Source organism: Mustela lutreola, chromosome 18 (assembly GCF_030435805.1).
Source record: "Mustela lutreola isolate mMusLut2 chromosome 18, mMusLut2.pri, whole genome shotgun sequence".
Lineage (NCBI taxonomy): Eukaryota > Metazoa > Chordata > Mammalia > Carnivora > Mustelidae > Mustela > Mustela lutreola.
Window position 1 is genome coordinate 28,834,972 of NC_081307.1, and position 24,092 is coordinate 28,859,063.

Consider the following 24,092-nt stretch of genomic DNA (forward strand, 5'->3'; position numbering starts at 1 on the left):
TTCTCTGTATCTTGAAGGAGCTCTCTGAGATTCTGGTTCTCTGACAAAGTAGAAGCTGATAGTACCATGTCTCCTAACCTCAGCTCTAGAAATTAATGTGCCTGAAAATGCTGAAGATCACAAAATGCATGTAACATAGCTATTTTTTTCACTGCCTCATTGTTATGGCTTCATGAGACTGATTCTTTCAAAATTTCATGCAAACATATTAGGTCAATATATTTGTTGTATATCAGAAAATAAGTATTGGTTTGAGTGCCTTCATTACAACATCTTTACCACATACAGTTCCACAAAGCTTAACTCCTATGGCCTTTCAAAAATGGAAGAGTGAGTTTTTCAGGCTTTACAGAATCATTTAAAATTGATCATTTATGAAATATCATTTTCCTGTCTGCTTTAGACTGTACGGTTTCCCATAAAAGAAGTTAATTGCATTTAATTTTATAAATTGCCATCGGCATTATGGATATAAGAATGTTTATGAATGAAGATGGAGAAGACTGAAAATCATGGCCAGAGAAACTGATATGCTAGTTTATCTAGGTGAGGAGAAGCTAAACATCCCCTCTCCAACCACACAGTGTCAATGAAGGATTTCTTGCCAAGTACATATTATTTAGCTTGCAGAGTGGTAGAAAAGGAGACCAAAATCATTAACAAGAAAGAAACAAAGAAAATATCATGAAATCAATAAATGTGCTTAAGTGTTACAGAGTCACTTTACTCAAAGTCTGAATATGGATTTTGAAAAAAAGCACTTCTGTGCTGTGAATTTTAATTATTTCAAGTTACCAGCACATCAAGAAGGAGATAACTCCAGTTCTTGCTCTAAATAGAGTACTTCCTCTCCTTTTTCTCTCAGTCTTGCTCACACACTCTCTCTCTCTCTTTTTTATTTTTTAGCAAGTATGAGTCAAAGTCAGATCATTCTTCATTTCACTCAAGATTCAGTAAGACTGGTGTACTGTTTCCTAACCCAACACCAACTATAATAAAGCAAATTTATTTCTGAACATCCTAAAGAAGTAACAGCCTTATCTAATATACAGATTGGTGCTGTGGGTTAGAACTGCTCTATCTCCTTCAGCATGCTGAAATCAGGTAGTCACAGATGGAAGAACTTAGGATATAAACTAAATTTTTAAAATAGTATGAGTATACAGACACCTCTCACATCAAGTCAAGAGACAAGCCTTACTGGCAGCAATTTATATTCTCAGGAGGAATAGTTCTTTTCTTTGAAGCACATTGTTAGGATTTTTGTGTTTGTGACATCATTGGTTAAAGTGTCATAATTTGATGTGCACGTGAGTTAACTCTATTCGCAGTGACAAACTAAACCTTAATTGAACTGCCATTCTTTGAACTGCCATATCTATGCACAAGACTGCAAATAGGTAAGATTACAGTTGACTTTTCCAAGTCCATCACCACTGCTAAAAATAATTCAAAGTGAATTCGTATTAACAATGTACAAGCAAATATATTTGAGAGCAGAGATAATACATTGTTTTTAATAGCAATGCTCACCAACCAGCCATGTGCTTGGAGTACAAATAATTTAAACAAAGGGGTCTCATTATTTCTTTTTTTAACAAAATTAAAAGTTGGATCACAGCATATGCTATAGTGCTCAATAAATTTGTCAAATGCATATGTATTTCTAAGGATTTTCTTTTACACTTCCAACATCTTACTTCCCTTTAATAAACAACAGTAATAATTTAATATTCACCAACTATTTTCTCCACCAAATCTCACCTACATGTAATTTGGAGCATAGATTAAAAAAAAAAATTTATGGTTAAATTTTGTTTTATTACTATTATTATTATTTTGAATTCCAGTTTAGTTAACATACAGTGAATAACTTTATTAATTTGATTCAAAAAGTTCCCTATCAGTGCTCATCGAGATACGTGGATTCTAATCCCCTTTACCCATTTCACTCCTTCCCCCACTGACGACCTCTCAGGTAACCCTCAGTTTGTTCTCTGTAGTTAAGACTGTTTCATTGTTTCTTTTTTTCTTTGTTCACGTCTTTCTTAAATTCCACCCATGAGTGAGATACTATGGTATTTGTCTTTGTCTGAATGGTTCATCTTGCTTAGCATAAGGCTCTCTGGATCCACCCATGTTGTTCTAATGGCAAGATTTTGTTTGTTTTTATGGCTAAATGATATTCCTCTCTGTGTGTGTGTACACACCACACCTTCTTTATCCATTCATTAACTGATGGACACTTGGGCTCCTTCCAAATATTAGCTATTGTAAATAGTGCTGCAGTAAAATAGGAATACGAGTATCTCTTCAACTTACTGTTTTCATATTCTTTTCATACATACTTGGTAGTGTAATTCCTGGATTGTAGAGTAGATATTTATTTATTTATTGCTTTGAGGCACTTTACTATATAAAAAGCTGGCACTTGTATACATGAACAACCACCTAAAATTCATCCTATATTTTCTTCATTTTTTAGCTTGACCTTCTGGTCAAGTCTTTAGCTTTACTGACCTTGGCTGCTATGTACAAAAATCCTTCCTTGTCTGGGTGATTTATTTACTTATTAAGAAAAAAATTTTTTTAAAGATTTTATTTATTTATTTGAAAGACAGAGATCGCAAGTAGGCAGAGAGGCAGGCAGAGAGAGACAGAGAAGCAGGCTCCCTGCTGAGCAGAGAGCCCGATGTGGGACCCCATCCCAGGACCCTGGGATCATAACCTGAGCTGAGGGCAGAAGCTTTAACCCAATGAGCCACCCAGGCGCCCCTTGTCTGGGTGATTTAAAAGCATAACTCCTAGATGAGCATCTCTTCTGTTTCCTCTACTAGCAGTAGGCCTTGTGCCTAGTATTAATGCTACTTCTCATTTTGCCATTTTGGATTCCTCCCCACCTCTGTCAGAGCCACCACAGAAAGCAGGTTTTGGTAGATTGTGAAAAACCTGTTTTACTTGAGGCTCCCTATGCTTCATGGCCTGCAAAACATGATAGCTTGCAAATCCTGCAGCAGCGAAGGTCGGTCCAACTGCGACCACTATACTGGTCTTGGCTCTGGCTCAGCTCCCCAGCTTCTGCCCAGACTGCAGTTCAGCCCAGCCCAGAGGCTGCAGCCGCCAGTGCCACACCTCCACCCCACAGTGATGCGGCCACCACCAGCAGGCACAGAACCTATTTGTAATTTTTTGAGGAACCTCCATAGCGTCTTCCAGTGGCTGCACCAGTTTGCTTTCCCACCAACAGCGCATGAGGGTTCCTTTTTCTCCACATCCTCGCCAACACTGATGCTCCTTGAGTTTTTTATTTTAGCCATTCTGACAGGTGTAAGGTGCTATCTCATTGTAGTTTTGATTTGCATTTCCCTGATGATTTGTGATGTTGAGTCTCTTTTCCTATGTCTGCTGGCCATCTGTATGTCTTCTTTGGAGAAATGTTTGTTCATGTCTTCTGTCCATTTTTTAATTGGACTGTTTGGTTTTTAGTGTTGAATTGCATTTTTTTTTTTTTAATTTGAGAGAGAGAGGGAGAGCATGTATGTGAGTGGGGGGAGAGAAAGAAGGAGAAAGGGAAAGAAGCAGACTACCCACAGAGCATGGAGCCTGACATGGGGCTTGATCTCATAACCCCGAGATCATAACCTGAGTCAAAATCAAGAGCGCAATACTCAACTGAGTTACCTAGGCACCCCGGGTTGTGTAAGTTCTTTGTATATTTTGGATACTAATCCTTTATCAGATATGTCATCTGCAAGTATCTTCTCCCACTCAGTACGTTGTCTTTTTAGTTTCCTTGCCTGTTTCCTTTGCTGTGCAGAAACTTCTTATTTTGATGAAGTTCCGATGTTTATTTTTGCTTTTGTTTCCCTTGCCCCAAGAGACATGTCTACAGCTGGTGTCAAAGAAGTTACTGCCTATGTTCTCTTCGAGGATTTTTATGGTTTCAAGTCTCATATTCATATCTAATTCATTTCGAGTTTATTTTCGAGTTTATTTTTATGTATGCTGTAAGAAAGTGGTCCAGTTTTCCCGACATTGCTTGTTGAAGAGACTGTCTTTTTCCCATTGCATGGTCTTACTTCTTTAATTATAAATTGACTGCATAACTGTGGGTTTATTTCTGGGCTTTCCATTCTGTTCCATTGATCCGTGTGTCCATTTTTGTGCCAGTGCCATACTGTTTTGATTATCATAGCTTTGTAACATAACTTAAAGTCTGGAGTTGTGATACCTCTAGTTCCATTTTTCTTTTTCAAGATTGCTTTGGCAATTTGGAGTCTCTTGTGGTTCCATATAAATTTTAGGATTGTTTCTTCTAGTTCTGTGAAAAAAGTTGATGGTATTTTGATAGGGATTGAATTAAATGGGTAGACTACTTTGGGTAGTATAGACATTTTAACAGTATTTGCTCTTTCCAATCCATGAACATGGAATGTCTTTCCACATCTTTCTGTTGTCTTTAATTTATTTCATCATGTTTTACAGTTTTCAAAATACAGGTCTTTTACCTCTTTGGTTAAGTTTATTCCTAGGTATTTTAATTATTTTTGGTGCAATTGTAAATGGGATTGATTCCTTAATTTCTCTTTCTGATGCTTCATTATCAGTGTACAGAAATGCAATAGATTTCTGCATATTGATTTTGTATTGAGACCTTACTGAATTCACTTCTGAGTTTGAGCAGTTTATTGATAGAGTCTGTGGGGTTTTCTATATGTACTATTATGTGATCTGCAAATAGTGAAAGTCTGACTTCTTCCTTACCAGTTTGGATGACCTTTATTTCTTCTTGTTGTCCAATTGCTCCGGCTAGGACTTCCAGTACTATGTTGAATAAAAGTGGTAAGAGCGGATATCCTTGTCTTGTTCCTGACCTTAGGGGAAAGCTCTCAGTTTTCACCACTGAGTATGATGCTAAACTGTGGGTTTTCCATATATGGCCTTTATTGTGTTGAGGTGTGTTTCCTCTAAACCCACTTTGTTGAGAGTTTTTATCATGAATGTTTGCATGGAGTATGAATTTTTAAAAATATCAGCTGAATTTAAGTTTTAGTTTGTATGAGACATTCCATTCCTTATCTATGGTCTAAGTACCCATTATGAATAAATGAAATAGTTTTTCCCCCAGCTTACTGAGAAATAATGGACTTCGCTGTAGAAATAATAAAGTTTACAGTAAAAAGCTTTTACATTCTTCTTCCTAAGAAATATTTTCTCGTGAAATTAAATACCACCACTAAAAGTTATGAGTATATTAATAAAAAGCATTGGCTTATTTATTTCACCATTTCAAAAATGAGAAATAAGCTGTCGGAAGTACTATTATCCAGTTTGACCAAGGAAAAGAAAACCTAATTATCACCCATACTTATGACCACACTATAAAACAGATGCTTTAGACAGATGTTCCTAAATACCTAGTTCCTCAATACTTGACCAACTAGCTCCAATTCAGTAAAACAAATGAAGGACATCTATGAATACTGTGACATCAAAATAATGAAGATGAAGTTAGTGTTTGTGCCTGAAAAATTGTTAGTGACCAAAATGCAGGTAAGTACTCAAGACACCAAAGCAATGAAGAATTATTAGTTCAATCGTGAGTTATTATTTCTGTGGCATTAATTTGTGAAATGGACTGGCCAACACAGGGATTTTGACAGGGTGGGGAAGCCAAGAATAACTTATATTAATAATAAAAAAAAGTTATTAATAATAAATTTATTATTTTAAAGGTCAGCTTAGCTAAATCTATGAGACTCTGACAAGTTACCCATCCACTTCTGAATGGCTGGGGTGTCCTGAAAGTGTTACCTGGCCAAAATGTGCACAAACAGCAGAGTGAAGGCACCATCTGCTCCAGTGTTCAAACCACGACAACAGCAACATAGACCATGAGGGCCACTTTGCTATGGGAGCATTTTTAAAAAGGCATTTACCCTGACAGGAAGTGTTAAATAAGTACCTATTCACTAATGAAAGAGACAAAGAGAGTGTCACTTCTGATCTTCCATTACAGCTAGCTAGGACTCTCTTAGAGCCTCCTCTGGAGGGAAGGACTTTCTTGTTTCTGGTGGAAAGACACAGAACGCTTCTACTAATGTTTTCATAAATTAAACCAAGAAATCCAAAGAGAGGCTTAGCTTCCAAAACTACACACTTTTCTCATGCTCTTCCTCTGAGAGCAAACAGAGAAGTTGTGCAAAAGAAAAGAAAACAAAACATCTATAGGAAGACACTGGAGAACTACTACAGCAGCAAGAACTTGTGTCAAAAACCCAAAAGGTAAGGAAAGCCCGTAGTCAGGATCCAAACTTGGTGTTCTTTTTCCTTGGAGGCATTCAAGTGTACAACAGAGAAGCTGACAAGTTGGGAGAACACAGTGACTGAATCCACAGGTACAGAGAGCTAGCTACTGGCGGTCCCACAAAGCTGAGAGATTCAGGGGAGATATTTGGAATTTGGCTTCCATGGAGCAGGAAGCTCTCAAAAAGTATCCCCAAAGTTCCGGTGGGATTTTGAACACCTCTGCCCTAAAAGAAAAGGTAAACTGGAAAGAAACCTACTCTTTGAAAAGGAATGAAGCCCAGATTTCAGCTTGAACCATGACCGAATCACAGTTACCTGCCCCTGGCCTAACTGCCCTTAAGAAGCAACACTAAATTCTCCCAGAAGGATGATAAGATTATCCCAAACCTCAAATTACCCTTACACTTCTTCATACAGAACATAGGGCTCTTAATAAAAAGTGAGCAGCTCTAAGAGGCTTGACCAAAGGTCATGAAAGAAAAAAAACAGACCAAATTGAAGAAACCAACAGATAGGAGATCAGGACACTGCATTGATAAAGACATGAATTTACAGAATTTACAGCTAACTGTGATTATTTTATTCAAAAAATTACAAATCCATGCACAGAATTTGGGCAAGGAAGCAGAGATAAAAAATAATCCAACAGAAGTTTTAGAACTGAGAAATACACAGTGGGAAATTCTGCTGAAATCCTGGAAAAAAAAAAAGAGATAAGAAAATCCCCAACTGTTTAAAAATTAAAACCTTTATATGAGAAATCATAAAGAGCTAGAAAATATTTTGAACTGATAATAAAAATACAAAATTCAAAACCTGTGGGATGAAGACAAAAGCTATCTGTAGAAAGTCACATAGGCTTTAAGGGTAGATATTAGGAAGTCAGAGACCCAAAGCCCTCTCTCAGCCTCTGCTAACGGTGAAGCATGTCTATTTCCCAACACGGCAATCCCACTGCTGGTTTCATAACAAAGGAAAATGTGTGCCTATGTGCACCGAAGATATATACCACAGAAATGTATATTAAGGCATTTTTTAAAAAATTTTATTCATTTGACAGAGAGAGAGAGATCGCAAGTAGGCAGAGAGAGGAGGGGAAGCAGGCTCCCCGCTGAGCAGAGAGCCCGATGTGGGAGTCGATCCCAGAACCCTGAGATCATGACCTGAGCTGAAGGCAGAGGCCTAACCTACTGAGCCACCTAGGCGCCCCAAGACACATGTTTTAGTGACCAGAAAGTGAAATAAACCCTAATTTACATCAATAGTCAAGAGATAAAGAATTTACGGTACATACACCAAAGTGGGACACTTGCCATAATGAAGGCAAATGTGGATGAATCTCGACGTGTGCAAAAGAGGCCAGGAAAGAACACATAGGGCAGCATTCCGGTTTTAGAAAATTCAAAAGAGGCAAGCAAAAAATTCGCCTACAGTGTTGCCCGAGGCCAGTGTTACCTTTAAGGAGAAGGGCAGTGATGATGCAGGCATGGGAAAAACGTAGTTCATGATTGGGTACTGGCTGCACGAATGTATTTTCTTGATGACAGTCTGTAAGACTCCAAAAATCAAGGATAAAGCAGCTCTGGCCTTAGCAGCAGTGCCGTCAAAAAGATTTAGGGTAAAGATCAGGAATCAATCCATGAGGAAGTGTGACAAACCGGTAAAGTTTCACCCTCGAGAAGGAATGACGTGGGAACACGATTTGTGGGCACCTGTAATTACTGGGCTGTCCTGGGGAAAGCAACTACACTGAGCGCCGGCACATTTTAGCATGATGAGGGAAGTTCCTGAGACTTAAACGTTGACTTAATACACTCAGTATATGCTAAGTATATTGTAAATGTCATATTAATATTATGTTAAATAAGTATATATTTAACATACGAGGTATATATAATACGCTTAACCTACTGTAGATAACTGAGCTGCCGAGTAACGGGACACATGCCTCTATAACGAGATTCTCCATCACTGAACATGTGGTCACCAAGATAGGACCGCCCCCCTGAAGTCCCTCCCACCACCTTCAGACTCTATGCATATGTTAAACAGAGAACCATGATTAAAAAATATATACCTTACCCTTAAGCGTGTAGTGGAGATCTCCGCTTTTAAAATATCGGGATCATATTTAGTACTGGATGAAGAGCCTGAGAATACTTTTTGGAGAGAAAAAAGAAAAGAAAAAAAAATTAACTTTTCCGAGTTGCAGAACTTGTTCTCGGCTTGGAATTTACAAACTCTAAAAACGAGATTTACATGCTTCTGTGGATACTTACTTTAGAATTCCTTTATTGTCATTCATCATACATCTAGATATAAAAAGTAATCTTCAAACCTTTCTCATTTTTTTATAAAAACTCAAAAAAGAGGAATGTCATAAAGACCACGGAGCGTACTGCTCTCCAGAGCTCATGTCTCCATCTAAACTCTTAGAGGACCCTACGGTACATGCAGCTTGTCAGAGCTATGCGTTCCCCAGAAACTTCTAGAACTTCTGAGCCCATCCATACTGCTTCTTTAGATACACCAGCTCCAGATGATCAGTTTCTGAGATGTGAGAGAGTGACCAACAGAACCTTCATCCTGGCCAACAGTTCCAGCGCCTCCCGCTAAAATACCGTGCACGGATAGCAAAGGAGGCCAAATTATCTGCCTGGATCCCAACAGGTGAAAACGAACTCATACATAAGTAAAAGACAATCACACGGAGGAAAGAGCAAAAACTAGAAGGGATTCATTATCTGCAAATGCGGGGGAAGGGTGGGGACTTCAGTCTGGAATGGAGTCGAGGGGTTCAGCCGCGAAGTCTGCAGGGTGCCCTCACCCCCCCTTCATGGCTTCTGCCCGCGAAGGAGCAGGACTCAAGATGAAATTCCACCGAAACCCAACTGGCCTTCCCTTAGCTACACTTCAGTCCCCATTTCCAGAGTCTGAGCAGTCACACTGTACTTACAGCTGGTGTGAGAACTTGACTTTTCCTTGTAGGCGTCGTTTAATCGTACATATTCATCGAGGGCCAAGGCAAGTCTCTGTTCTTTCACGTGGTACAGCTCCTTCTGGGTCCTGAGAGTGTCCTGAGCCACCGAGAGATAGTCCTTGAGCATCTTCTCCTGCTCCCCCCTCCACTGTTTTCGTGGATCTTCAATCTGTGTGGTTTCTGAAAATACATTAGGTGGTTATATTTTAGAATTTAATGATTTTTTTTTTTTTTTTGGATCATTGAAGCTTTATTAAAAAAAAAAAAAAAAAAGTTGCTAGCTTTAATTCTTATCTCCTCCAAGCAGTTCCTTAGTATTTATGAAGTGACCTCGCCAGAAATCGGATAGAGTTCTTGCTTGATTTTACCCAGTGGCTCACCACACCATTCACCCCACTTCAGATCCTTGTTAACAATTTATCCTCACTGTGAAGCCATCGTACACAACGTTGCCAAAGGAAGCTTCCTTCACCGGGGTCCCGCCATTCCTCTCAAGAATTTCCTGGCTCCCCAATACCTACAGAATAAAAGCCAAATGATTGATGCCGGCATTCAAGGTCCTGTGTGATCTGAACCCAATCTACTTCCCATGGCACATGTTTCCCTTTACTTAATACAGGACACTCTTGCCATGTTGCCCTTGACATCGGAGCCCCTCAACATCTCTACTGGCCGGCCCCAAATCCCCAACTCTGTTACACGTCCACCACAATCATTGTAGAAATCATGAGAAAACACGTTGAAATGTTTATGGCAATTCAATACAGTTATTGCATATTGTTGACTCTACTAGTATTTGGGTTTGCATTTTATCCTTTTTTCCCATTTTCCGAATAATTCATTTTTATTGTATTTTACAAAAGTATCGGTCAGTCCGTAGTGGATTTGAAAACTAAAAACAAACCAAAACCAAAAACAAAACCAAAGCCAAAAAACCCAAAACAAACAGAAAAAAAAAAAAAAGAACCAAACCCTGGTCTTGCTTGGAGAATACGCTATGGCACCGTTCTTGGTTGTGTCTGTTGGATACTAGAATCACCCAGGGAGCTCTTAAAGGGGAAAAAAAATTCCCAGCCCGGTGAGAGTTTCTGTGGAAGAACCCGTGCAACGGTAGGTTTAAAAGTTGCATAGAAATTGCAATGAGTGCAAAGAGCCCTCTTCTGCAGTGGGTCACGAGCTGCCTTCTCCGTGAAATTATTCAGAGTACCAGCCCTGAGCTTGCTCGGACTTGCCCACCTTGCCTGGCCCATTCCTCCAACAAAGGCTCTGGCCTGTGCTCTCGCTTTCACTCCTGCCTCCAGACAGACCCTGGAGCTTCCCACTGTGGTCCCAAGAGGTGGCCCACCCCTTCCCTTGGGAACTGTGAGCGGTACAAGTTGTTTTGATGGCGCTGACCACTTCGCTTCGCGCTGCCGTTTGGTCACCTCTATGAACTAAATCACTTACTATCCAAAAGGTTGGGTCATACGGGTTGGTCCCTATATGAATATGAGAACCTACTCCTGACGAAGTAGGATAGGGAAATTAATTTATCAATTTGCTGGAATGTCCAGGAACATATCTTGTGTTTAAAATGTTTCTGCGTGGGAGTCTCAGTCTTAATGTACCCCAAGCTCCGTTGTTTCTGGTTGGCCCCAAAGGCTGCAGTAAGTCAACACCCAGACAATGATCTAAGGTGATCTGATGTGGACACGAGAATCTCTAGGGCCTGGGCTGGTTCTGGAAATGTCTAACTACCCTGGTCTCTAAGGATAAGGGATAACACTAAACTGAATGTGTTCGGCTGAGAAGCCAGGGTCCCTTAGGGCTTAGAACGGTTCTGAGTGATTAACCAAATGGCCTGGGTTGGTCAGACACTCTGCAACCACCACGTTGGGCCTGGGACCTTCACTCCACAGCCACTGGGAACAAAAGCTGAGCTGCTTCTAACATAGTATTTTGAACACTCATATTTAAAGATGTAAGTATTTCAGCACACAGAAGAGGCCTATCTCATGTCATCAGGAGAAAAAAAAAGTCTTGGCATCAATGTCTAGAGATGCAGGAGGGAACAATCCTGATAAGACGTTCCGTCCAGCCCTGATGGACATCATCACGGTGGGGCAGCTTTGCTTTCTGGAAAATAAGGGGAAAGGGCAGATACCGGCCAATAAGAGCCTAAACTTCTCAGTTTAAGGAATTTGTTACAATTCAGGTCTCTGGCGATCCAAATGTGTAATATTTATATTGCTTCCAACATCTAACTGCAAGTCGACTCAAAGTACAGAATTCATCCTCTACCAAATGGAAATTTATGGTCTTACAAAAGTTTTCCTAACTGTGGCTGACCAGTAATAATCCTCTCTGCTCATGCTCTTGCCCCTTCAGTATGGACTAGCCCTTGTGATCTGCTTCCAATGAATACAAGGGAGAGGACGTGATGGGTAGGACCTGGGACCAGAGCACCAAGGGCTGCGACTGCCAACTGGTGCGTCCCTCCCCACCTGGTGCTTCGTGGCTTTCCTGCTGAAGCCAAGCACGATGCTGTAAGCTGACCTAGGGAGAGGCCCATATTCAAGGAACGAGGGGGGCCACTGGCCCTCAGCCAACAGCGAACCGAGTCCTGCCAACAACCACGTGAGCGGGCATGAAAGCGGATCCTTCTCCAGTTGGGCCTGCCTACCACCTTGAGGACCATCAGCCTGTGAAACCGTGAGCTAGAAGATTCCGCTTAGCCTTGCTTGGATTTATGATACACAGGAACTGTGAGATAATAAATGTATTTGGAGCCACTAAGTTTCGAGATCATGTGTTATAGTGAGAGATGTTAAGTAATAAGCCGGACAGCTCAAGGGAAAACACGAATTCCAACTGCGTATGACAACTGTGGCTAGTTACGTTATAATAGGTAAAGTATGCACTCTTGGTTCTCTCAACACCTTCAGGTTTCATCCAAACGTCTTTTCCCTACATATTGGGGAACGGGCATACTTTCCACAAGACACCTGTTCAGCACTTAAATTGCCACGAAACACTGAAAGTAACACGGACTGACACTGAAATGAATAAATAATAATAATGATAATAATGATAAATGATCCGCATTGGGGCGCCTGGGTGGCTCAGTCAGTTAAGTGCCTGCATTCAGCTCAGATCATGATCTTGGGGTCCTGCGATCAAGCCCTGTGTCAGTCTCCCAGCTCAGCAGGGGGTCTGCTTCTCCCTCTGTCTCTGCTTCTTGCTCATGCTCTCTCTCTCAAAGAAATAAATTTTTTTTTAAATCTTAAAAAAAAAAACCCAAATGATCAGCATTTACTTGGCTAGATCAGCAGAAACACTCTTGTTAGGCTGGGTTAGACACTGTATGTTACAAGAGTTTTATGGGAACGTCTACATTTCTCAAATGCTGTACAATGCAAACGTGAGCTACAAAAGAGGGTTCCCAGATGCACCTCAGAAGAAGGCTTCAGAAAGCAGGATTGTGCTTCACCTCCACTGGCTACATGTGTTGAATGGATTTGTAAAGAATATTTATTAAGTGCAAATGCTTAAAAAAAAATTATGAAAATGTGGTATTTTTGAATCAAGACCTGGTAACCTTGGGAAATCACCATATCAGGACACAGTAATTTGCATGATGTCTGCGGAAATGTCCCGTACCTCAAGGGAATTCACACTCCATTGGTTTCAGGTGTGGAATTTTATACACAGAGAACAGGTTGTGAGTTACAAGAGCTTATCGTGGAAGAGGACATTATTCTTAAAAGGAGTGTGATCCCTGTCTGTCAGGCCTATTTCTGTTCTTGCTGCTGTCCTCAGGAAGAATGGGTGACACAAACTGGAGTAACTGTCCTTTTCTTCCTTCTTAGAAATTACCGCTGAGCTTATTATCCCTTGTGACTTCTACAGACAAGTACCAACCATCTACTACGTGCAATACAGGAGAAACGAGATGTGCGGATGTGGGGCCCTCCTTTCAAGGAACCTACAAAATAGAGAGGAAAATGTGACCCACGAGTTAAAAAAAAAAAAAAACAAAAAAAACAGGAGTTTGTCCAGTAAAAAGTGATAAAAAGAGGAGGAAAGCTAAGAGCCAGGGCAGTTTAGACACTGGGTTTTCTCTGGCTAAAAAAGGAAGGTTCCACGGAAAGGCAGTGAAGGCAGACAAAGCCCCCTCAGGACCCAGTGCTTTACTTTTCCAGACACCACCCCCCTGACTCCCACAAATACACACAGCAGCCTTCAGTGGCACCGAATTTCTTTCAACAACCCCTGCGTTCTGTGGCCTCTCTAGACCTCTGGCTTGAATACATGATCTCTCTTCTTCCAGGAAGGTAGGCCTTTTCCCAACCCCCAAGCCCAACCCAAGCCCCTTCTTCTCCAGGCCTAGTTAACTCGGTCATTAGCTCAAAGCACTGTCTCTAGCAGCTGTGGCTACACCCTTTAGAACGGAAAGGACACTTGTACTTGTTCTCGCTTGTTCTGCCGGCCCAGCAGCGGTTCTTCCCAAACTCTGCTCTGTTGTCTCATTTCTTTCCACTACTCCAATAGGGATGGGCCTGCGGTTTCTTGAACACCAGGTTAATAAACATGAAATTCATTTTGCGAGCGATAGTGTGCCACAAAGATTCTAGGCAAGGCCAGGAAAGTATCTTAGGTGTATTTGAGGAACATTATCTGACAGAAATGTGAGGTTCTACTATCTCTACATAACTCTACTAACTCTACGGAAGAGTTAATATGATTGTGCAGAAAGTTTTTTGATAAAAGATTAAATGTTAAGTGAAAAAAGTTTATAAAATCATATATATACCATAATCCCACTTGAGATATAAAAATGTATTTAAAACTCTGAGTGTGTGTGTGTCTGTATGTATCAATATGAAAAAATCTGGAAGAGGTTTAGAATACTTTGTTCCCTTTGGGCTGTGTGAATACAGGTATTTTTCCTTCCTTTTATTGATCTATATTTCCTACTTTTTTCCTATGCACATGCATTACTTTTATAGTGGGTTTTTTTTTTTTTTTTTTTTTTAAGGGAAAGAAACAAAAGACACGAGGTAATGAGGGTCTGAATTAGGAAAATGATAGCGGACAAGTGCCTAAAGAAGCAAATCTGATATTACGGTATAGGTAAAACAATCTGTAAGAACTGACAAAATGATTCTACATTTTTCGATGTAGGAGTCATGAGGACCATAACGTATCAAAAAATAATAAAGTCAAAGGGAAAACAGAAGAACTCCATTTTGTGATGGCAAAGTGGAACAGTGCTGTAGATGGAGGACAGCGTGCGGGGGCATGAGGGTGAGGTCCTGTCTTTGAGAATGACAAGATGTGCGGACTATAGATACAGCCAATGAGGGGAGAGAGAAGGAGCAGTCTACAGGAAGGAAGGAAGGAAGGAAGGAAGGAAGGCAGGAAGGCGCTGTTATCTTCGTCCCCTTCCATCTAGGTGGAAGAAAGGGACACTGGGACTGGGACTAGACCTCTGAAGTGACAACTATATGAAACATGTAGATCATTACACAGATTCATGATACTGACAACTGTCAGTTACACTCACTAAAAATCAGTATCATTACCGCCGTCATAGGTTTTACTCAGATATTTTAAGTGTCTAAAAACTTTCTTTATATTTCCATAGTTTATCCTCGTAGGTAAATATAAAGGATGAAATATGACAGAGATGAAATAGGAGGGCCCCAAATTTATGTCCCTTCTTCTAAAGGAAACGGCTCCATGTGAAATATTACACACACTTGAGAAATTTTCATCAAAATTAAACACGACGTGAGGTGATTCAAAACTAATACAAAGGAGTTCGGTGTGGGTAATATGGAGTAAGCGTGCACCATCCAATCTCCCCCACTGCTTACAGATAAAAACCAAGGACAGCAAAGCGAAACAGAACCACCACCGCCACCAAGGACAGCGCACATAAGACAATCAAAGGAAGACGCTGCACAGTTAAGGTAGAGCAAGGAGGACTGTGGAAGGAAGTTGGCGACTCACAGAACAACCGTAGGGCAGTAAGTCCTAGCTCGTTGTTGTGTCACACCTCCCTTACCTGTTTCCCACACCCATGGGTAATGCAAATGGGTGCGATGAAAAAACTCCCAGACAAAAACCCACTCTCTCTTGTCAGAGGACTGAGGGGACACCTGCGACCATCCCGGAGAAGCCCGGGAATGAGCTGCAGCCCCATGGCGGGCAACAACGGTGGGCGGTTGGTGGAGCGGCGGCAGCCCACACCACAGCCTCCTGAGCTCTCGGCTCCGCCTGAGACACAGGCGGTCCTGAGGAGCATTCGGTGGTGTGCGGCGAGGCTAAAGCCGCATCGTACTTGCTAGAATCCCAGGAAGAGGCTCCAGGGGAGCCAGAGATCAGGGGGCAAGACGACAAAGGAGAGAGCTGAGGAAGTCTCTAAGGTGGTTGACCCTTTTTAAATTGGGTTGTTTGTCTTCTTAATGTTGATTTTCAGGAGCTCTTTATATGATCTGGATACGGGTTCTTTGTCAAGATAAAAGTACTATGAATATTCATCCACGATACTGTATCAGCAGGCTGGTCCTTTAAAAATAAACCGAGTGAAAGATTCCATCCACAGCATTGAATGTACTCAGTTTATACAAAGTTCTAGGACAGGCAAAACGACGCTGCTGTGACAGCAGTGAGAACTGTAGCAGTGGGGAAGGTGGGACGAGCGGGACAGGAGAGAACTTACTGGGGGGACCAGATGATTCTGCCTCTTGACTGGAGGGGCAGTTACAGAAGATCTTTACATTTGCCACAATTCACTGAAATGCATACTTAAAAGCTATGCACTTTCTTGTATGTAAATGAGACCTCCATTACCAAATTAAGGTAGAACTCTACAGCTACCTAAAAAGTCATTAATTTCTGCTTATGGTGATAAGATCAAGACTTTATAAACAATACTTCATAATTAACTTTTAGTTACAATATCCCCCCCCCATTATCTACACCCCCAGTAAAGAATTCTATCATAAAACACTTAAGGTGGAAAATACTCATTGTCAAGGTCAAATCTTTTACTTTAGGTATTTAATAGTGTTATACAGAAATGGTATTAAATAGCCAAACAGGCTTGCCTTCTTTCTTTCTTTTTTTTTTGGTAAATAAAGATAAAATAATGCTGAAACTATACAATGTCAAGACAACATATGTGGAGACCAGCTGTTATGAGAAGATAATACCATTTGTTCCCCAAAACTACTTCACAGGAATGTCTTTAAGATTAATGAGATAATGGACCAGATCCTTCTTAGTGGGAAAACTACTTGCTGTGGGGAATTTGGGCACTTTAGGGCACAGTAAATCCATCGGGCCACTGGGATACCATTATTGCAGTAAAGCAAAATGGGAGACTTAAAAACCTGTATTCTAAATAATTAAGTTTTTAAATATTCAGAAGGGTATGCTCTGAAGCATAATTTATACTTGAACTTTACTTTCTTCAAAAACAAACAAAGCTTTCAATGTGTGAGTTAAACAATAAAGTTCTTCCGTCCTTCTAACATTTAAGAGTTTATCATAATACGAGGTAGCCAAGGTTAAAGAAATGAAGATACAGTCACTGTCCACAAGAAGCTCACGATTTAGGGGGGGAAACATACAAATAAATGATTTAAATGCAATGTGACAAATGCTTTTTAAAGATCCCTAAGTGCCTAGTACTACAGAAATACCTGGACAGGGCACCTTATTCGAATTTGGGGTGGGGACCCCGGTGGAGGACTGGACACCCGAGGTGGCCTGTGGGAAGCCAAGAGGCCTGGGCAGAGAGTGTTTGGAGCTGGAACCAACTGTCACAAAGGGAGGCAGAAAGCCAAGGAACCACACGGCACAGGGACAATGTCTCCGAGTACCTGGCACACTAGTGGGGGCCTGTGAGGGTAGGCTGGAAAGAGCCTCTTCGTTAGAATCAGCCGCATGCACCTGGAACCCTAACCAAGACTGAAGAGACACATGTGGCAGCCATCGGCTTCAGGGAGTAGCTGAGGTCACAACCCACGGGAACCATGGGCTGCAGAAATCTCAACACCAGGGACAGACAAAAGGAAAGAAGGCAAGAGCCACCAGGTATGTTTAAAAAAAAAAAAATTCCAACAGAAGGTATCATGAAATCCAAAGGAGTACAGAACAAAAGGAAATAAACCCTGGTAGCAAGGTCCTCTTGTCAGATAAAGGAAGAGGAGACCCGGTGACCCCAGTGGGGTCTCAGGTGAGCTCTGTGACAAGACAGAAAACAGGGTCCATAGCGCAGTTCACGCAAGCTTTCCGGGCGAGGGGGAAGGAGGGGGCCACAGCTGGTGGGGGTTTGGGACGAATGACTTTTTTGAGTTCAATGGGTGAGACAGGGAAGAGAGAGCTGTTACTGTGTCTTTCGGTAGCTCTGGTTTGGTTTCACTGTGAGAGTTGCCAGGGTTTAAAGAGGAAGACAAAAGAACCATTAGATAAAGAAATGGTGGGAGAAGTTTTTAAAACCAGAAAACGATGGGTAAAGAAATGAAAGAGGAGGATGGGACATAAATGTTATTAGAGGGGCGCCTGGGTGGCTCAATCTGTTAGGCGTCTGCCTTCAGCTCAGGTTAGGATCCCAGGGTCCTGGGATGGAGCCCTGCACCGGGCTCCCTGCTCCGTGGCAAGTCTGGTTTCCCCAGATGCTCCCCACTCGTGGGCTCTCTTGCCATCTCTCTCAAATAAATACATAAAAACATTTTTTTTTTAAGTTTATTTATTTATTTATTTATTAGACAGAGAGAGAGAGAGAGAACACGAGCAAGGGGAGTGTGAGAGGGGGAAGCAGGCTCCCTGCTGAGCAGAGAGCCCAAGGCGGGGCTCGATCCCAGGGTCCTGAGATCATGATCTGAGCTGAAAGCAGATGCCTAACAACTGAGCCACCCAGGTGCCCTCATAAAATCTTTTAAAAAAACTTTTTTTAAAAAGTTATTCAGAGGGCTGTCAGGGTTGGGGGTCCAGGAGAAGCCCTCTACCACTGAGATCGAAAGGAAAGTCCGACAGGTGGCTTTAGGAACCCAAGAGTCTGCAGGTAGCCAGATGCAAACAGGGAATTAAAATGGCTTCTCATTTCGGTGCCATGAGAGCTTAGTTCTGTCGAACCAGGACAGGGAGGTTTGCTTCTGCTTCTGCAAATATTATTTAAGGAAAGAAAGCTAAACTTGCATGAAAGTGAGTTTAAACAGTTACGCATTCCAGGATATTCCACTGAATTATTTATCTGCAATGACATAAGGAGTTACAACTGTTCAAAATGAACGGAATTTTACCAAAAGTTGTCCCTTCCACTAGAACATAAAAATATTTCGATGTCGATCATTGATAAGCAATAAAACCCTCAAATAACAATACAATTAAGAGAGGTTTACTAAAAAATATAAAAATGAAAGCTATAAAACCCACGACGATGAATTCTTCAGGGAATCTGGACAAGCTTTCAGGGAGAGATATCTCTCCACAAAAGTCACATTTCTTCTAATTGCATGCTACAAACCAGTAAAGCTTACAGAAGCTATTACTTCTTGTTATGTTGAACTAATGTGTGCATAAATGCTAGTTCCAGCTCTACGCACTGCTGTTCTCCTACCACAGATTAGGAGCTATCTGCGTTTGCTGAAAAACTGATTTAATTCTTCCAAGTCCTTGTTCCTCCGACCCTCCATCCCATCTACGTGTGAGAAGGGGACGGCTTTACAGCCTCTCCCCATGCTGCCTGCAACAAACAGCCACCATACCAGACACCCCAACTGTCCTCTTGTCTGGCTCCCTGGCTGCCGCTCATTGGTGGGGAACACTTCACTCTCCACTCTCAGTGGTCTCCCCAGCAGCCCCTCCACCGCTGGCAGAGAGTCCTGCGTGCCCCTCTCCCCTGCACTGGGACTGGAGCCTCCCAGATCGCCAGGGGGCTCAAAGCCTCCTCCCCCAACTCAGCATGCCCCCCATGCCTTCAGCCTCTGCAGATGTCAGGCTTGCGTGCCCTGGTTCCGTCGTTTCCGGAACCCTTCCCAGTCATCCTGGGAAGTGAGTATTTGCACAGATAAAAAACAGACTCTGACAGAGAATCAGTGGAAGGATATTTTCTCAAATTTGATAAAAGTACTGTGAACAGATTTTATACATAAACATATATATAGATAGACATATGTATATATTTATATTTACATGTATATATTTAACATCCTTAGGTTTCTAAGAGACCACTGTTATTGATACGGGCTTTTTGTGCCTCCAGAACACTCACCCTCTACCAGGCAGATGGACACATAGACAGATTCGTTTCTCTGTCTCTGCCCCCATAAGCCCAACATACATGTGGGCCCCAAATTCCAAAACAGGCATTTCAGGCAATATTAGTCACTAAGAAAGTGGGTCTTAAAATAAAGAAGTTCAGGGCACCTGGGCGGCTCAGTAGGTTAAGCCACTGCCTTCGGCTCAGGTCATGATCTCAGGGTCCTGGGATCGAGTCCCACATCGGGCTCTCTACTCGTCAGGGAGTCTGCTTCCCTCTCTCTCTCTCTCTCTCTGCCTGCCTCTCTGTCTACTTGTGATCTCTCTCTATCAAATAAATAAATAAAATCTTTAAAAAAAAAAAATAAAGAAGTTCACGGTAGAGAGCGTTTATGTTTTTGTCGAATTCGAGATCTGGGGAGGGATCACTTTTATAACAAAGAGAAACTTACTGTTGACGTGATCGATGTAGTAGACGCCAATCTGTGGGTCAAAGCCTGCTTCCCAGCCCCACGGCAGCTCATCCCCAACACAGTCAGCGAACGACAAGGGCTTCGTTAACCTACAATGGACCAGAATAAATGCATGGGTGATTCTTTCCATCGAGCCACATTAGGTCAAAATTCAGCACCGTAACCACAAAGAAGACGAGTCTAGGTGGTATTTCCCTTTTGTTCTTGTGTCTAGAGTCTGTGCTGCTGTGTGTAAAACCTTAATGGAAAAAAACAAGGATCGAATACAAAGATGAATATTCAAAAAAATAACAGTAAGTCCTAATACCCTTTGCAAAGTTCTAAGGTCATTTTAAATCAGAGACAAGTCCAAGCCAACAGTAAGGAGGCCTGGCACCCCGCGCTAGCTCTCCAGCTAAATGGCTCTCCCACGGCCAAGAAGAATTCGTCCCTGGATTCAAATCCTGCCCTCATGGAAATCCTCATGTCAGCAACTCTAAGATGAGATCTGTATCGGGCTACGCTTATTCCAGATTTAGACGCTCTTGTACAAATGAACTGAACACTCACTTGACCGTGAGGTCCACTATGACCGGTGGGACAAGTATGTTTTATTTTTGTACGTTTCTTACACATACCAGTTTACTTGACACAATTTTTCATGGAACCAGACACACAGACTACTGATGTATCAAGGTGCTGTGACCTTCTGAAGCTGCCTCAGGCTTTCTCTTTAAGCCTTAAAATGATTGGGGGAGACTACAGTTTCCTAAGCAGAGTACGGGTTTCAAACTCAATGTTGAGTTGATGTTTTTTCTCTCTCCCTTTCTTCATTTTTGATTCTGAGATTCTCCGTGGCTCTCAGAGCAGCCACGAGCCGGCTAACAGTACAGGTTAGCGAACGCCCTGCTGCTGGGTGGCCAGCGTCAGTGGACACACCTTCCCATTCAGCACACGGGCCCCACTGCCGACAGGGTTCCTACGTACAGAACCATCTGGAATCCCGTTTATCCATGCTAATGACTATCAACAGTGTCAGGGTTCAACTGAAATACAGCTCGTTTCCAGAATCTCCTCCTTCCTCAGAATGACCAACTATGTCACCTGCCCTTCAGAATTCTGGGACGATGACAGGAAAAGGAGGGAAACCATTTCCTCTCAGGCCTCGCCTTCAACAGCCCCCCCAAGGACATAAAACACGGTGGGTGAAAAGAAAGGAGCGTCTCCTTTTCTTTCAACGCTCCCAGAGCCTGACATCTGCTTCTGCCGATAGCTCCAGGGACACTGGCCTTGGAAACCCAGTTTGGCTGATTTCCATCAGCTCGCAGAGAAGGAGCTCTGACCCCAAGGCACTAGGACACGGCCTCACTGGGAACCTCTGTCTACGCCACTTGGCAGTGGTGATCACACCCCCTTACCCTTTCCTTGCAATTTAACTGTCTCCTAAGATTAATGTGAGATGAAAGAGGAATTAACTTAGAACAGTGTCAAGGACGTGGTAACTAGTCAACAGATGTCAGAGATTATCAATATGAGCACAACCCGTGCTCTTATTCGTTCTCCAGAGGAGGAGGGTCAGGCAGTAGAGCTCAACGTGCGGTCCTCATGACCTGCAGCATCAACATCCAGGCACTGGTTAGAAATAGCAATTCCTGGGCCCTCGCAGGGGCCTACAGAATCTGAAACTCAAGGCCCCAGCAATGCATGATGAATCAAGCTCTCCGGGTCATTACAGAGAATGTGGGAACCAGCGGCTCAGAAGGTAAGAGCCTGCAATCTGCCCGCAGAGACCTGGGTTCCATCCCTTGTCCCCTGCCTACCATTCTCCTCTGTCCAGCCTAGAGCAGGTTGTTATTCACCTTTAAACACCCGTTTCCCGATCTATTTTGGTGGGGCGGGGGTGCCGACTGTGAAGTTTACGTGAGAATAAAACAGGATCACACTCTGTGAATGGTCGGGCTTCAGTATAGGTCAGGTGAGTGAAATGAGCCTCAGACATGTTAGGCAAAATGCACCCACTAACCCGGCAACTTGTCAGATTTACTTTTACAAACCTGGAGTCAATTTGAACCCAATCCAAGTCCTAAAAAACTCATGCTTTCGGTTGTGCTTAAATCCCATCTTAAATCATAAACTGCCCAGGAAAACTGACAAAGGAATTAAATTCTGTATCAAAAACTCCCCTTACCATAGGAAGTGGCCTTGTCTTTACACACTGTCTAGAAGACTGACCTCTGACCCCGCTGATAAAGCTGATTATTAATTAGACAAAGCCCCCGCGCCAGGTTACCTTGCATTGTATTCTGTTCTCTTTCCCTCACTCCTTTATCAGTGCTGTCTAAAATGCACACGTATCCTGAAGAAATGAGTAAGATTTGTAAGTTTAAATGATAAAAGAGTGGTATTACACAAGTGTTATCCTGGGACCAAATCAGCATGCTTCAGCCTGAGTATGACAGGAATACATTTATTACTCTAAGAATGAGAAGTCACAAAAGCTTCAGAACATGGGTTATGATTGCAAATTATGGTAATTTGACTACACTTGGAAATAATCCAGTTTTCCTATTAATTGCTCAACAGATGATAAGCATTTTATTAACTGTCACTGTTCTAAGACTAGAATTACATGTATAAGTATACATGTAATTATGAACTCAGTTAAAAAATTCAAACGTTTCCATTCCTGGAAATTTTCATGCAAAAATTTCCTTGCAGTGTTACTTCAAAAATCATTTAGACGCTTTGTTTTCTCTGCCTGGATAAGTACCTATCTTTTCTCCACACTCCACCAAAAAGTAAAACCATGAAACACATATGTATAAATTTCTAAATGTTAGAATTTAATTCTGGTCCAAATTACAAGATATAAATAGAATAAGTCTCGGATACCAAGCAGAATGAACCACTTAATTCTGCTGCTATCCTGATAACGGGAACATATTACGATGACATACTAAGAACTAACATAAAACAAAAAGAAGTTAACAGATGCATTCCAAAATTAGCAACAGTATGACTTAGAATAAATACAGTAAGCAGAAATTGTTGATTAGTTTCTAATTTCTTTCTCTTGTTTTCCACAAGGAATCTCTGAAACAGTCCATCTTCCTTCGATGTTGAGGAAGTGAATATGGATGGAGTTTGCTTTCTGTTGGTTCCCCTCAAAGGAGCAACATCATGCAAAAAGCCTGAAACTAACGAGAGTCTTTATGCTAAATTCCGGAGATTACTCTTTGCTTTAAAAACCGCCTTCTTTTGCACCGTGACTAATGTGAAGAAAATGTGAATTTACTACAGCGCTTTGCCAATGCTCACACACAAAATTGGAACTTGGCACAGTGTTTCCTCTCTCTGAGGGCACTGCATCGTCCTTCCACACGATGTCATTTAGGGCTTACTGTCAATCGCGGATACCTGTCCTATGACACAAGACACCTGCCACACACAGACAGATTTACTCTTCGCAGTTATGTGACAGTGGATGCCGTATGTGCGCGCACAAACCCCCAAGCACTGAGTTTGTACTAATTGCACTGAAAGAAAAGGCTCTTCAAAGAAAAAGCTATTCTCGGGTTAATAAAACTCTTGCCACAGTTCAAGTCCCCCAAATGTATACTTTAGCATGAAAGTGAAAGGTCTTCCCAGTTATTTATTTTATTATTTTTTTTATTAACATATAATGTATTATTAGCCCCAGGGGTACAGGTCTGTGAATCGCCAGGTTTACACATTTCACAGCACTGACCATAGTACATACGCTCCCCAATGTCCATAACCCCACCCCACTCTCCTGAACCCCAACCCCCCCAACCCTCAGTTTGTTTTGTGAGATTAAGAGTCTTCTATGGTTTGTCTCTTTCCCGATCCCATCTTGTTTCATTTATTCTTTTTCTACCCCCCAAACCTCCCACGTTGCATCTCATTTGCTTTGTGGCACCTGCCGCTGTCATTGTCGGGCCAAGTCAAAGCAGAGTCTACACTGCGAGCTGTCCGGAATTACTACAGGATCTGCCCACACGGACACCGCTGAACTTGCTCTGCAACAGGAAGGAAGGAGGCGTTTCACAATCTAAAGTTTAAAAGGAGGGTAAAACACC

The 24,092-nt window shown here is 41.9% G+C and overlaps 1 protein-coding gene and 1 long non-coding RNA gene across 3 annotated transcripts in view; one reads left to right on the forward strand and one right to left on the reverse strand.

Annotated features, from left to right (window-relative positions):
- The window catches only part of WWC2 (WW and C2 domain containing 2), a 203,810-nt gene that overhangs the window by 88,860 nt on the left and 90,858 nt on the right, over positions 1 to 24,092 (reverse strand). For both annotated transcript variants that reach the window (XM_059156229.1, XM_059156230.1), the window contains exons 2-4: positions 19,993 to 20,102; positions 9,266 to 9,469; positions 8,392 to 8,468 (exon numbers count right to left, since the gene is read on the reverse strand). In XM_059156229.1, coding sequence (XP_059012212.1) covers positions 8,392 to 8,468; positions 9,266 to 9,469; positions 19,993 to 20,102 — 391 coding nt within the window. The remainder of the gene's footprint in view (positions 1 to 8,391; positions 8,469 to 9,265; positions 9,470 to 19,992; positions 20,103 to 24,092) is intronic.
- Positions 1,315 to 23,588, forward strand: LOC131820541 (uncharacterized). The gene is made up of 3 exons (XR_009349680.1): positions 1,315 to 1,400; positions 15,150 to 15,300; positions 23,080 to 23,588. It is a non-coding gene; the product is annotated as an uncharacterized LOC131820541 (long non-coding RNA).